Source organism: Sprattus sprattus (genome assembly GCF_963457725.1).
Source record: "Sprattus sprattus genome assembly, chromosome: 15".
NCBI lineage: Eukaryota > Metazoa > Chordata > Actinopteri > Clupeiformes > Clupeidae > Sprattus > Sprattus sprattus.
The window spans coordinates 30,963,952-30,978,035 of record NC_137913.1 but is presented as its reverse complement, the minus strand read 5'-3'; the positions used below and the strand labels follow the sequence as shown (position 1 = coordinate 30,978,035).

Here is a 14,084-nt window from a genome sequence, read left to right as displayed (position 1 = left end):
GAAATACCAGGCCGTGTATCACAATATCTTGTCATGCATGCCATGTATTTCACATCTGTTGCATTTATGAGAAGCACGGATCATCTACACAAAGACCTCACAGATCTCACATGATTGTTCATTTCAAGAGTATAAGCTTTGATCATTTTCTTCAGAGTACTTACACAATTGCATCAATCCACGTATACTTTATGCAATATTAATACCATTCATCACCACATTACCCCCAAATCCTATCCTATCCCTCCATGTTTTTGCCAATATCAAGGGTAGTGTTAATGGCCAACGATGATCAGCTCAAACAACCTATCAGCATTGAATATACACCATATTCAGTGCTCTCCTTTTCCCACACTAAGTAGTCAGATATACAGCTGAATTTGTTCCAAATACGCCATGGAATGAAAAAACACACATCTTGTGACATTGGTTGGTAGAGCGCCGATGACTGTAAATAGTTCTTACCTTATTCTGGAGTGTGCGTTGCGTCTGTAATGTGTGAGTGTGAGGGTATGAGAAGCACACCACGACTGCCTCTCATCTGACAGCAGGAGTTACATGCAGAGGCAGAGAGTGACGCACATAGCTGGTGCTCACAGATAAACTTATACTGACCATACAAACACTCACAAAGGCACACACACATGTACGCACACACACACACACACACACACACACACACACAGTCACACTATCACACACAAACACTCAAACTGTAACTATAACATATTTACACTTACAAACCAACAGTTACATTGATTTGGTACAGTATAGTTTGGCTTATTTCATAGTTAACTGAAGTACATAGAGGTTCATTATTAAGTTACACTTGTCTAGATATTACTTGACAAAGACACTGATGGAAGACTTTCAATGCTTCAATTTTTTTCCCACCACATATGAAAGTGTCGGTAACAATTTGTTTCTTGATTTTAGATAAAGATTCATTTTAGACATCTGTTTATCTTGAACACCACCTTTTTGGTCTAAATGACCACTGTGCAAATAACTAATTCCTCCCCAAATCCCCCCCCCTCTCTCTCTCTTGCAGTCTCTCTACCTCCCTGTTTATTTCTAGACCATTCTTCTCGCCTTCATCTCTCTTATCTCTTTTGTGCACATTCCCCATGCAATGCCAAGAGGCCGCTTCTCTACCAAGCAGAAGTTTGCTCACACTACTTGTAAATTAGTGTGAGCATACGTTTACATACGTGACGCGTGGTGCCAGGACGCTGTGATAGTATGCAGACACTGTTCACCACTGGCGGAGTTTTTGATCATAAAGTGCTGTCCTTTCTATCTGCCAAGGGAATTTACTGCGGTCTTGCTAATCACGGTATATATCCCTCCAACCTCCTGCAGCGGTGACAGGAATGAGGCACTTTGTGAACTTTATCAGGCCATCAGCGAACAACAGACAGCACACCCAGATGGATTTACTATCGTTGCTGGAGATTTTAATCATGCTGATCTAAAGACTGTTTTTCCAAAATTTCATCAGCATGTCAATTTCCCAACAAGGGAGATAAACACCTTGGACTTGGTCTATACCTCATACAAAGGAGCATACAAGGCTTCCCCCCTCCCCCACATCGGACTTTCTGACCACCTCACTGTTATGCTAATGCCGGCATATAGGCCCAGAGTGAAAGTGGAAAAAGCGGTTCGGAAAGAGATTACAGTGTGGCCGGATGGATCAAGGTGTGCTCTTCAGGACTGTCTTGCGACAACAGACCGGGGCATGTTCAAGCAAGCAGCTACACACAACCACATAGACAATGAGGAGCTTACAGACACTGTTTTCTCCTACATCCGTAAATGCACTGATGATGTGACCCACACAAAGACCATAATCACTAGGGCTAACAAGAAGCCAAGGCTGACTGGAGACCGGCTGCTGAGGGCCAGAGACAAAGCCTTCAGAGCCGGGAATAGAATTGGCCTGAGAACAGTGAGGGCCAGCCTGTCCCGTGGCATCAGAAGAGCAAAACAGGACTACTCAAAAAAGATAACCAGCCACTTCAAGGACAGCAGCCTGTGGCAGGGCATCCAGACCATAACGGATTATAAGCCTGCATCACAGACCTGCGACGACAACATCTCTTTGCTCATCAACCTCAACATCTTCTTTGCACGGTTTGAAGCAACAAATAACACAAACCCACAAAAAACGATCCCCCCCCCCCCCACGACCAGGCTCTGTGCCTGTCTGCCGAAAGTGTAAAGAGGGCACTCTCCACCATCAACCCCCGTAAAGCAACAGGCCCAGACAACATTCCAGGTCATGTACTGAGGGACTGCGCAGAGGAGCTTAAGGATATCTTCACGGATATCTTCGACACTTCTCTGAGTCAAGCTGCTGTTCCATCACATTTCAAGACCTCCCTCATCATACCTGTGCCAAAGAAACCGGCTCCATCCTGCTTCAATGACTATCGCCCTGTGGCACTGACCCCCATCATAATGAAGTGCTTTTAACGGCTTGTCATGTCATCATCAAGTCCATCCTCCCCTCCACCCTGGACCCCTTTCAGTTCGCATACCGGGCCAAACGTTCCACAGATGACGCAATCTGCTCTGCTATCCACCCTCCTAGAAAAAGCAGACTCACATGTGAGAATGCTTTTCATTAATAGACTTTAGTTCATCCTTTAATACAACTAGACGTAACGCAAAGCGTTACAAAATATGACCGCCAAACTGTTCAGCAGATTTTGGCACAGAATGAGTCTTGGTTGTCAGTGTGTTTGTGTGTTTTGTGTTTCATATATAGGCCTATGTGTTAAAGGAATTATATGTGATAAATTTTGATGAGTTGGTTATGTAATGTTTTGTGTACTACTTTTTGTGGATTGTTACTGTATAGTTTTCTTTTGCAATGTAGTTTGGTAAAACAGCTCTCATGAAGTTGTTAAGAAAGGTTGAATTGACCCAAACACAATTGTGATTTCAGAATTGTAGTATGTATTTAACTGTGTTCACACACCCATCTAAAGCAGGCATTTGTAATATCTCTTATGTTTGGTTAATGGTAAATGTTTGTTATGTGTGTGCAGGGCAATATAGTGCACTCATTTCACTCGCATAACCTAGTAAATATTTCGGCATGAAAACGAGGAAAACAATGTAAACTCACATGTGCTAATGACTTCTCAGCCCACAAATAAAGAGAATACCAGCGCATTTACGCTAATATTTCACACAATACAAACAACTTAACAAAGCTCTACAATGTATCAATGTAGCCGATGAAGCATTCACTTTCAGTGAGATTTAAATCGCCATTCAATTGACAGTTGACGCATTAACTAGCCTAATGTTTGTATTTCATATCAGCATTATATACACACACAACAGATAACATACAATTGGCAGCTGTTGGCTTGTCATAAACGTGTGTTATGTGAAAATCCACTTGTGAATATGAATTATTTCATACGATGCTGCATATAGTCACCCTGAGGATTCCTAACTTTTCCAAAATATAATAACATCAGCTAGATAACTAGCTATCATTTCACGCTAATTACACTCTTATATCATTTAAAATTAAGATTATTAGCTAGCATGGCAACAAGATAACCAAATACACCAGTAGACTAAACGTTAACTGCAATGTAAGTTTAATTTAACAAAATCAACCTTATTCGCTTGGAATGTAGTTAATCGAGTTATTATATGCTAGTGATGGCAGACTGACACTGAAGTTCCGGAACGTGCTTCAAACCATTACGCCCGACTCACATTGTTGCGTTGGAAGGCGTTGATGCAACTGACGGTGGAGGAGGAGTCTGGCGCATGGGGTTCTGTTGATAACGGAGACGTTATAGTGAGATTGACAGGTCAACAAACCAATCACGTCACTAGCAAGCTTTTACCCTGTGAGTAGTAGCATGCTATCATTAGAAAGGGTGCTCAGACACCTCGCAAATCCTATGATACGCATTTTTCAGTTACAATAAAGGGGTTTTTACATTGTACAGTGTCTATTTCTCGGTAACTTTTAAAAAATCTAACCAAAAAAAGTCAAACAACCAACTTGTAAGTAGAAATACGACCATCTACGGAGTTTGGTCAGCCATTTTTTTTTTTTTAGCTTGCCGCTGTGTAGACGTGAGCATATACGGGATATGATTGGCTAGCGCCAGTGCTGTCAGTTATGCATGAAAGGGAATTTGATTGGCTGACGCATGCTTTGCCTCTCGAAAAGATCAACATTCTTCAACTCTTGCCGCAAGCAAAGCAGGGAACGCAACGCACGCGAACCAAACGGAGCCACAATTCAGTTCGGCAAAGGATGACGTCACCCCATTCAAAGTGAATGGGGATGCGTTAACCCTGACGCATCAACGCCTTCCAACGCAACAATGTGAGTCGGGCGTGAACTACACCAACCATTGAACCACTGCTTCGAAGGTTGCTTTGGTACAGAAAAATCACGTGACATATTACGTACGAAACAGCAATCGCTTCTTTCTCCGAATGAACCACCTGAGTGGTTCACAGCGCCACACACGAACCAGGCAGTTGCCTTGTCTCGAGACTGAATTGTAGCGCCGTCAAAGCATAAAAACTTCTGCGCCCAACATTGTATTGGGTTCTTCTCATACTGTGACAGTCATTATGTTCGTATTGATTTATCATCATTATGGAAGCATCTAGGAAGAGAGGTCGTTCTGACATGTGGGAACATTTTATTCTGATCGCTCATGATATAAGGTGTGCTGGCTGTTAAATATTTAGGCTATATGAAAAGTAGACTGTATCAACAGGCTCAGTCCAAAACGTGTAGAAAAAAAATATTATTTTAAATCAAAATCTTCGACTGTTCCCTATCCAACATAACAGGTTACACAAGCACCGAACTTAGCCATATTTTCCCAGCACATCCGAATCCCTACGTACAACTACATCATTTCCCCAAGCACTCTCTCCCCAATAACACAATAAAAAAAGAATGAATCTTTATTTGAAAAAAATAAATAATAATATCACAATCTTTGTTTACGGGCGCATGTGTGTATAAACACACATACACAGTGGTGTGTGTGTGTGCGGGGGGGGGGGGGGGGGGATTTGGTGCGTGCACACTAGATTGTCATTGGCCCTCATTCTCAATCTTTTTCTGTAATTCTTCAGAAATGTTTCTTACACGACTTCGCAAAAACAACGTAAGAGAAACGCTTCCGCTGCATTCCCGCACGCTTGAAAATGTGTTCATAAGCAGCCGAAGTCTTCTCAGCTGTGTTCCTTCCGATTAGTTTCTTAGATTGATGCGCGTTCTCGTGAAAGTGGATTTGCATACATACACGCCCCGCCAGCTCCTTATTAGGGCACGCAGCCATTAACCAAGTGTGCTGTCAGATTTTCCCAAATCAACACGAAAGCAACTCGTAACAGGTGTTAATTAATAAGATGGAGATATTTTCTTACGTTGAACTTCCGAAGTCCGTAAAACACATTTAAGAAGTCACTTTAAAAAAAAAAAATCTAAAAATGGCTACCATAGGTGTGAAGACAGGTCACGAGTAGGAGTATAAATCACAGTCAGTGCTGTCAGCCAAAATAGCCACCATAGGTGTGAAGACTGGTCACGAGTAGGCGTATAATTTGCAGTAAGTAGAGATTGGGCTAAGTGTTTATTTATTTATTCACTTACATTTGCAGTGTTCGTGTACATTTACAATCACATTCAGTCATTTAGCAGACGCTTCGTCCAAAGTGAAACGTAATTGTTAATGATACAAATATTCTCGTATTTATTATTATTATAATTAGTTTAATCCAAGGATGTCTGTAGAGTTGACGTGAACGCAATCACCAAGGGGTTCTCACAAATTCAACCGTTAACCCTTTTAACACGGAGTTTTTTCAAATGTCATTCCTCAACGCGATTCCTCAAATAACCACAAGATGGCCCGTGGAATCGCATTTGAGAAGATTCCGGCAGAGTTACGACTGCTATTTCGCGTTCTGAAAGTCTTCTGAAGTTCAGAAGAAAGCACAGAAGAAAAAACTATGGAGAATGGCAAATGTTTTCCTAAATCCTGCGAAGTGGAGTTCCTTCTGAAATCCTTCTGAAAATCTTCCAAACTGCTGTAGAGAATGAGGGCCATACATTTGCCTTTCTCCATAGTTTTTTATTCTGTGCTTTCTTCTGAACTTCAGACGACTTTCAGAACGCGAAATAGCAGTCGTAACTCTGCCGGACTCAAATGCAATTCCACGGGCCATCTTGTGGTTATTTGAGGAATCGCGTTGAGGAATGACATTTGAAAAAACTCCGTATTACAGTAAAAGGGTTAACAGTTGAATTTGTGAGAACCCATTGGTGATTGCGTTCACGTCAACTCTACAGACATCCTCGGACTAAAATAATTATAATAATAATAAATACGAGAATATTTGTATCATTAACAATTACGTTTCACATTTATAGTCATAATTATACAAGGTAATATTTATTGTTACACTAGGTCTATATGGCTCGTAGCTTGACTGTTCTCTCCCTTGTACGTCACTTTGGACAAAGGCCGCGTCTGCTAAGTGACTGAATGTGAATGACATGAACACTGCAAATGTAAGCGAATAAATAAATACTAAACCCAATCTCTAAGAACTAAGGCATGAATGTATTGAGCATAGCCATCATTGAGGAGCAGCGTCCCCTTGGCAACTTGCCACTATTTTGGGTTTCCTCCTTCTGCAAATTATGACAGGTGCCACAGTTGTATGTGCAGGTTGTGTAATGCTTCTTCAAAGTGTTCTTGGTAATGCTCAAACTCGCAAAATGGCAGATTTACGACGTTTGTATGCCTTTGTCTGTGATTTGACCCATCCAAGTATGCAAACTTTGCAAAAAAATTATAAATATACTGTAGGTTTGTTTTGCTTTTTCAATAACCTTGTATTATGTCTTCTTGTCCTGTCTTACTTACACCCCATGGCCTTCAAATCAAAGGGCCTCATTTATAAAACGTTGCGTAGAAACCATCCTACATTTCAACCATCAAGACATTTCCTGAAATGAGCGTAAGTGAGATCCACAGAAAACAGACGTACCCACAAAAAACACGTGTACGCCAATCCTTCGGTTCTAAATCACAAATGGTCGTGAAATTGTGCGCAACTGAATCTCCGCCCTCAAAACGCCCCTATTTAAACTAATCGGCATATTATCAATGCACAAACAGAGCGCATCCTCAATGCACAAACTCTCTGTGACAGTGGCAAGAAAGAAAGAAACATGTAAACAGAAGAATTAAAGTGAGGTTGACATCAACGTTCTGCTGATGGAACAGCAGTTGGGGCCAAAACATCGTAAGAAAGCCTGTCTGGTGGCGTAATGGCAAAAGCAAAGTATTTGACATGTAGTAGACACGTCTCCGAAGCACGAGCAGCACCAGAAGCCGCATCTGCGGCAGCAGCACCAAGGCTTTGGTGCGCTCCACTACCGACCTGTGCTGTATTGAAGTGGGCTTCCTAGGCTTTCTGAGTGAGCGAAATCTGGATGAGAATACATTGGGAACCCTGTTTTACGCAGGAAATACTCTTTCACATTTTGCTGGGCACTGTATGGAAATCTAATAAATTGCGGGCATATGGGATAGTAGGCTATACTGCGAAAAACATCGGGCAAAATTCTGCTTAATGATGACGGGGATTGATGACTGGTCTCCAATTTCTCATCGGAATGTTCCTGTAGCCAGGAATCCAAGAACGGACAATACCTGAACGTGTATGGCCTGGTTGCCTCTGGTGCGCCTCTCTAGACGAGAGGCCATTTGGGCACAACGCTCTCGGCAAGCGGTACCTGCTTATCAGACACATCATCCTGTGTCAAAAAGTCTGCACGATCACAAAAAAAACCTCTCTCTCCTTATTGCGCAGTTGGCAATATCCTCTAACAACAGCAATGCAGCCATATCTCCTTGTGACAGAGCGCAGGGCTACTGTCACTTAAAGCGGTGGTTTCCCCGCAGATCTGAGTCACTGTGTCTATAATGCGTTCGGATGGACATTAATATGAACATTGGAATATATGATACTGTTGTGTGATATATGTGATTATGTGAAGAATATAATGGGCTGGGGTTTATGTGCATTGATCGGTGGCCCAAACTGTTTAATTGGAACGTGGGAAGCAAACGGGGATGCAGGGCTGATAAGGATTACCTGTGATTATTTCGTGTTTTGCGAGAGACGTGCTCATCGGGGCAGGGGGGGTTCATAGTTATCAAACGTGCTCTTTTTTTTATTAAGTGTTTCATTGTAGAATTGTTAATAGAACCTGCATGTACGTATGTGATGTTTCATGTCAGTTTGCGTGGAAGATAAGAATACCGTGCGAAACTGTTAATTGTTTAATGAGTGTCGGTGGTAACGGCCAGCTGGTTTAAATACGGGCCGCATAGTTCAGTTGAGAAAGGTTGCTGACGAGAGCAGACCGAAGTTGAGGGTTGAAGAAACCAGGTGCATAGTTTTGTGGGCATTGTCCCGGTGTGTTAGGTTGCTGACGTGAGCAGACCTAAAGTGATGGTTGTTTGAAACCAGGTGCTAGTGCATAGCTAAGTGGGCATTGTCCCGGTGTTTGTTTCATGTTACATTCAGTGTTTGTTTGTTTGTTTGTTTGTTTGGTTTGTCTGTTAAACATGCAGGTAGAAAAGAAATAGAAAATTAAAAAACCCTTTTTGGAATACTGTTGTGCCGTCATCCATCCCTTAAGTCTGACCAAACCAACCGCTCGGGCACACTATTTCACATTTGGTGGCAGCGAAACTACAAGCGGGCTCAGGTCAGACTGAAAGGTGGCGGATGAGGAGCAACAATGCCAAGGAAAAAGCAGCAAGTCCACGAAGATGATGACTGTTCCCAGTCAGCTATGGAAAAGACACTGCAAGAACTCCACAACATGTTCCAGAGGCTAATGACTGCCCAGGAGGAGCGTACCAAGCAGGAACAAGCCCGGAAAAAAACAGAGGGCGAAAGGTATGGTGCAGCACTTCAATGTTCTCCAAGAGGGAGTTCGGCAGGAGAGAGGGGAAGCAGGAGGCCAAGGCTTAGCGGCAGCAGTCCCGACGGTGGTCTCAGGAACAGCAGGAGTGACTGTTGTCCCAGGCGCAGCGGCAGCTCCAGTCTCAACAGCAGCAACCCAAGCGGCATTGGCCGGAGAGGGCCCAAAAATCCAGCGGAACATTAAGGATGAGGATAAAGAACATTTCCGATTGACATTTGAACGTTGTAGAGGACTACCTTTCTTGAGTGGACGAGGACGTCCACTCTTGAGGGGGGAGTAATGTGACAGAGCGCAGGGCTACTGTCACTTAAAGCGGTGGTTTCCCCGCAGATCTGAGTCACTGTGTCTATAATGCGTTCGGATGGACATTAATATGAACATTGGAATATATGATACTGTTGTGTGATATATGTGATTATGTGAAGAATATAATGGGCTGGGGTTTATGTGCATTGATCGGTGGCCCAAACTGTTTAATTGGAACGTGGGAAGCAAACGGGGATGCAGGGCTGATAAGGATTACCTGTGATTATTTCGTGTTTTGCGAGAGACGTGCTCATCGGGGCAGGGGGGGTTCATAGTTATCAAACGTGCTCTTTTTTTTATTAAGTGTTTCATTGTAGAATTGTTAATAGAACCTGCATGTACGTATGTGATGTTTCATGTCAGTTTGCGTGGAAGATAAGAATACCGTGCGAAACTGTTAATTGTTTAATGAGTGTCGGTGGTAACGGCCAGCTGGTTTAAATACGGGCCGCATAGTTCAGTTGAGAAAGGTTGCTGACGAGAGCAGACCGAAGTTGAGGGTTGAAGAAACCAGGTGCATAGTTTAGTGGGCATTGTCCCGGTGTGTTAGGTTGCTGACGTGAGCAGACCTAAAGTGATGGTTGTTTGAAACCAGGTGCTAGTGCATAGCTAAGTGGGCATTGTCCCGGTGTTTGTTTCATGTTACATTCAGTGTTTGTTTGTTTGTTTGTTTGTTTGGTTTGTCTGTTAAACATGCAGGTAGAAAAGAAATAGAAAATTAAAAAACCCTTTTTGGAATACTGTTGTGCCGTCATCCATCCCTTAAGTCTGACCAAACCAACCGCTCGGGCACACTATTTCACACTCCTACTGAAAATTAAGCCACTATTAGTCTTTTTATAGGTTATAAGTTTGAGCAAAATGTTTTACACTTGTGAAATTAAAACGGAATACCTATACAGGGTTCCTACAGGTTTCTCCAAGACAAATTCAAGACTTTTTAAGACCATTTAAATAAAAACTTAATACCTATTTCACAGACCTACCGGTAAAGACAAAACAATGGTTAATGTGATTTGCGAGGCGTCTGTCAGAGAACTGTCTGACATTAGCAGGATAGCCTACCTTACATAGCCAAACGCCCTTGCAGCGTACCAACGTTTAATATCATATTAAAAAGTTTTAAAACGTTTTTTGAAAATGCCTTCACCTGAATGACAGCTTGCGTTCGCAGACTACTTGGATTTCCATTGTAGGACTGGTGTTTGGCGATGGTGTTAAGGGTCCACAACACCTCTGCTTTCATAACTTTCGTAACTGGAAGAGCTGCACTAGTGCTAGCAGCTGGCTGGTTATCTCAACCAGTGGCAAAATGCTTGCTTATCCTTCCACGCTTCATTTAACTTACACTTCCCCATAACCCCAGCATAAAATGGGTAGCAAGCTAACGTAAAAAAGTTAGAAAATAACATAACGTCGATAGTGAAACTTTTTTGTGTTCTTTCTTTGATTTTTCGCGCTTCTGCTTGGCTTGTTGCTTGTGGTCTGTGTCTGTGTTGCACTGCTATAGCAAAGTGACGTGTTGGGACCATTGACATAGAAAAGGTTGCTACCCGGGAAGCGTTGCGCTCTCAATTATGAGTTCCGCCACTCTTTATTTAGGCTACGTTATTTAATCAAAATAATAGTGGTTGACAAATTAAACTTTTAAGGAGAATGCGATACGGAGAAATTATACTGCAGAATTTTTTAAGACTTAGATATCAAAATTCAAGACTTTTTCAAGTCTTTTTAAGGTATTATTTCCAAATTCATCAATTCAATGCTTTTAAGACTTTTTAAGACCCCGCGGGAACCCGTTTATAAGATGTGAATCTCATTCATGTGTAAATTATTCTAATAGTTTATTTGATTTTATTGAGCAAAACATTAATTTGGCCTTTCACCATTAGCCCAAATGGTGACGGTGGTGCATGATGATGAAACTGCGTGTCGGCTGCGTGTCGGCGCTCGGAGAGTCCTGAATTCCTGCAGTACTTCAGTATTGCCGCAAGGAAAAGTACTTACACGAACTGAAACCAGACGTAGAGATACGTCCTTTTCTACGTCTAAGACGGTTTTTATAAATCTGTACTTAGACGTGGATTTGATCGCACGCACAGTCTAAGATCAGTTCTGTGTGTAAGTACGTTTTATAAATGAGGCCCAAAGTCTTCTAAAACAAAATGCTTTTCAGTTATATTTGTCTTTTTCCACAGGTCTACAGACATTAAACAACAATGCCACAATGAATGACCTCAGCATCAGAGATGTCTCACCTCATGACTGGCAAATATATTCCTGCATAGTTACTGAGATAAAGAGAACACGAAGTGACACAAGGTCTACAGGTGGGGTGGTATAACGTGACTTAAAGCACTTCTGCAAGAATTTGATTGAGCCCTTTCTCTGTTCTAGCACACTATGTTCTCACAACCCCTTCTTCATATTTCACATGATATGTTTGCACTACAACATTTTTCATTAACATTTTTCTTATACACTAGATTACAAAAAATATAATACTGCGAGAATTAAACCAAATGTTTTGACATTAAAAACAAATTACTGGCCAAGCATCTTATTCAATTTCTGTAAAAACATATTGGTTACATTACATAAATTGACATATGAGGTAGATGAATGCAATGAGTGATTCATGACATGATAAATCAAGTAAGGATGATTCACAGTGGAAGTTAAACAAATAGCCTGAAGGTAGAGGGGACAGAGTATCTGTGCATACACACACAGACACACATACAACACTGTTGAATCATCAACAAAGTCCCAGTGAAAAAGCCATGGGCAAAACCTTCTAGGTGGGCAGGTGAGACAAGTTCCAACATTCCAAAAACCCTACTGGCTTTCAGCAAACGTACCATCTTTTTATTTAGTTATGTGGAACACAATGTTCCTGGCTCAAGTTCAAAAATGTGTTTTGATGTTTCCACAAATTAGCATACTGGTGTTCTATCTGCCGGGGGGATATGTCACTCTTGCCTGTCTTCAAAACTTGAGAGCCCTGAATTTGTTTGGATCTACTGAAGGATCCAATGACTATTCTCTATGGGCACAGTTACTGTATGGGCTGCACGAACGCCTGCTGGGTTCGGGAAGATCAGAAGGGAGTCTACAGCTGCCCCTAGTGCAGACAGTCGTTCACCCCAAGACCCGTTTTAAACAAAAATAATATTGTGGCTGAACTTGTGGAGCAGATCAGGAAGACCAGAATCCAAGTTACTGCTCCTGTTCCATGTACTGCTGGACCTGGAGATGTGGAGTGTGACGTCTGTACTGAGAGAAAACTCAAAGCTGTGAAATCCTGTCTGGAATGAGAGCTACAGGAGAGGATCTGCACCCAACATGAGAAGCCTCTGGAGATATTTTGTCGTACGAATCTAAGTTGTGTTTGTTTGCTCTGTCTGGTGTGTCAGCCTCTGCAGGGAGGAGAGAGAAACAGGTAAGACAGGAGTTCTCTTGGTGATAGACTGGACTTGTGAATCATGAATCATTTCCTACTGGAATGAAAGAGTCATATAGACTCAACCTCTTTAGGTCCATTATACAGTGAGACAGAGAGAGAATAACAATGGCATAAAAACACGCCTGTCGAATGAAGTTGTAAAACCAGATGGTTGACTTCAGATGGTAAGCATTTTCATACAGAAATGAAAACACATAGCCTAATTCATTTATGAGAGCTAAGAGCTATAACATTTTAACAACGGAAATCAGGCAAAGAATCTCCTGTTACATATGAACTGTACCTCAATAATAACTATAATAAAAAAAAGCCTAAATTGTCATTTAATTTGTGATGTTTGTGGGCATTTTGTAGGGTCCTGGGAGGGTGACACTGACTGAATGACATTATTTTGTACATTTTTATCAACTCCACAAGATAAACTATAAACACATTTAAATAAAGATGTACTGCATGTATGTTCAGTCAATCAGTGTTCCTGCTGGTTCTCATCTTAGCTCCACAAAGACTTGTTTTGTGTTTTTCTCAAGCCTTGTAATGAAATGGCGTCTCACCAATAGGCTATTCAGCAACATCACAGATCACCTCTCAGCCAGGGTCAGTAGTGTAGGACTATTTTTGTATTTGATGAACACGGATTTACTCATGGGATATGAATGACTATTCAAACTGGCTGCGAGAGAAGCAGTTACATTGTGAAGTCAGGACGGGTTAATTTGGCCGCGCCTGTCTTAGAAAATGGGCGTGGTGCCCAGTGGCGTGCCCACATATACACTAGGTGGTGCTAACGCACCAGGACTTTTTGCCCTTTATCAACGAAAATGCCCTTTTGAAACTTTTTTTTTTTTTTAATATTATTAACATTTTACTGAGGCCGGTTTTGAAATTATCTTTTAAAAACCTAAGCGATTAAAAACGACTGAAACAATGCCCAAAAATGAGCCACGTCCCCCTTGCACAGACCAGACTCAATTCTCTTCCTTTGTCACGTGCACTCGCGCAGGCACGCGCAGGGCACCACATGCGCTTCAGTAAACAGAAGCATCTCCAGCATAGCAGGCACGGTCGCAGACAGGCATCTTCTCCCGTGTTCCCACCAGCCAGGTAACATACAGATCAAGTATAATCGTACAGTTTGCCCTCTAAGCAAAACGTGTAATCATTTTGTTGTGCAGTAAAATGTCTCATACAGCAACAAACAACTTGAAGCCTTTTTAGCCAACTGGTCACTGATAAACTTCTTCAATGACAGATAACGTGAGGACGACCACATAAGCCTACAAATAATTTCGGTAG

The 14,084-nt window shown here is 41.9% G+C and overlaps 1 protein-coding gene across 1 annotated transcript in view; it reads right to left on the bottom strand.

Annotated features, from left to right (window-relative positions):
- The window catches only part of gp1bb (glycoprotein Ib platelet subunit beta), a gene marked incomplete at both ends in the record, with an annotated part of 16,043 nt that extends 14,578 nt beyond the window's left edge, over positions 1–1,465 (bottom strand). The window contains one exon of the mRNA XM_080852675.1: positions 1,354–1,465. Coding sequence (XP_080708801.1) covers positions 1,354–1,465 — 112 coding nt within the window. The remainder of the gene's footprint in view (positions 1–1,353) is intronic.
- Positions 1,466–14,084: the final 12,619 nt, after the last annotated feature.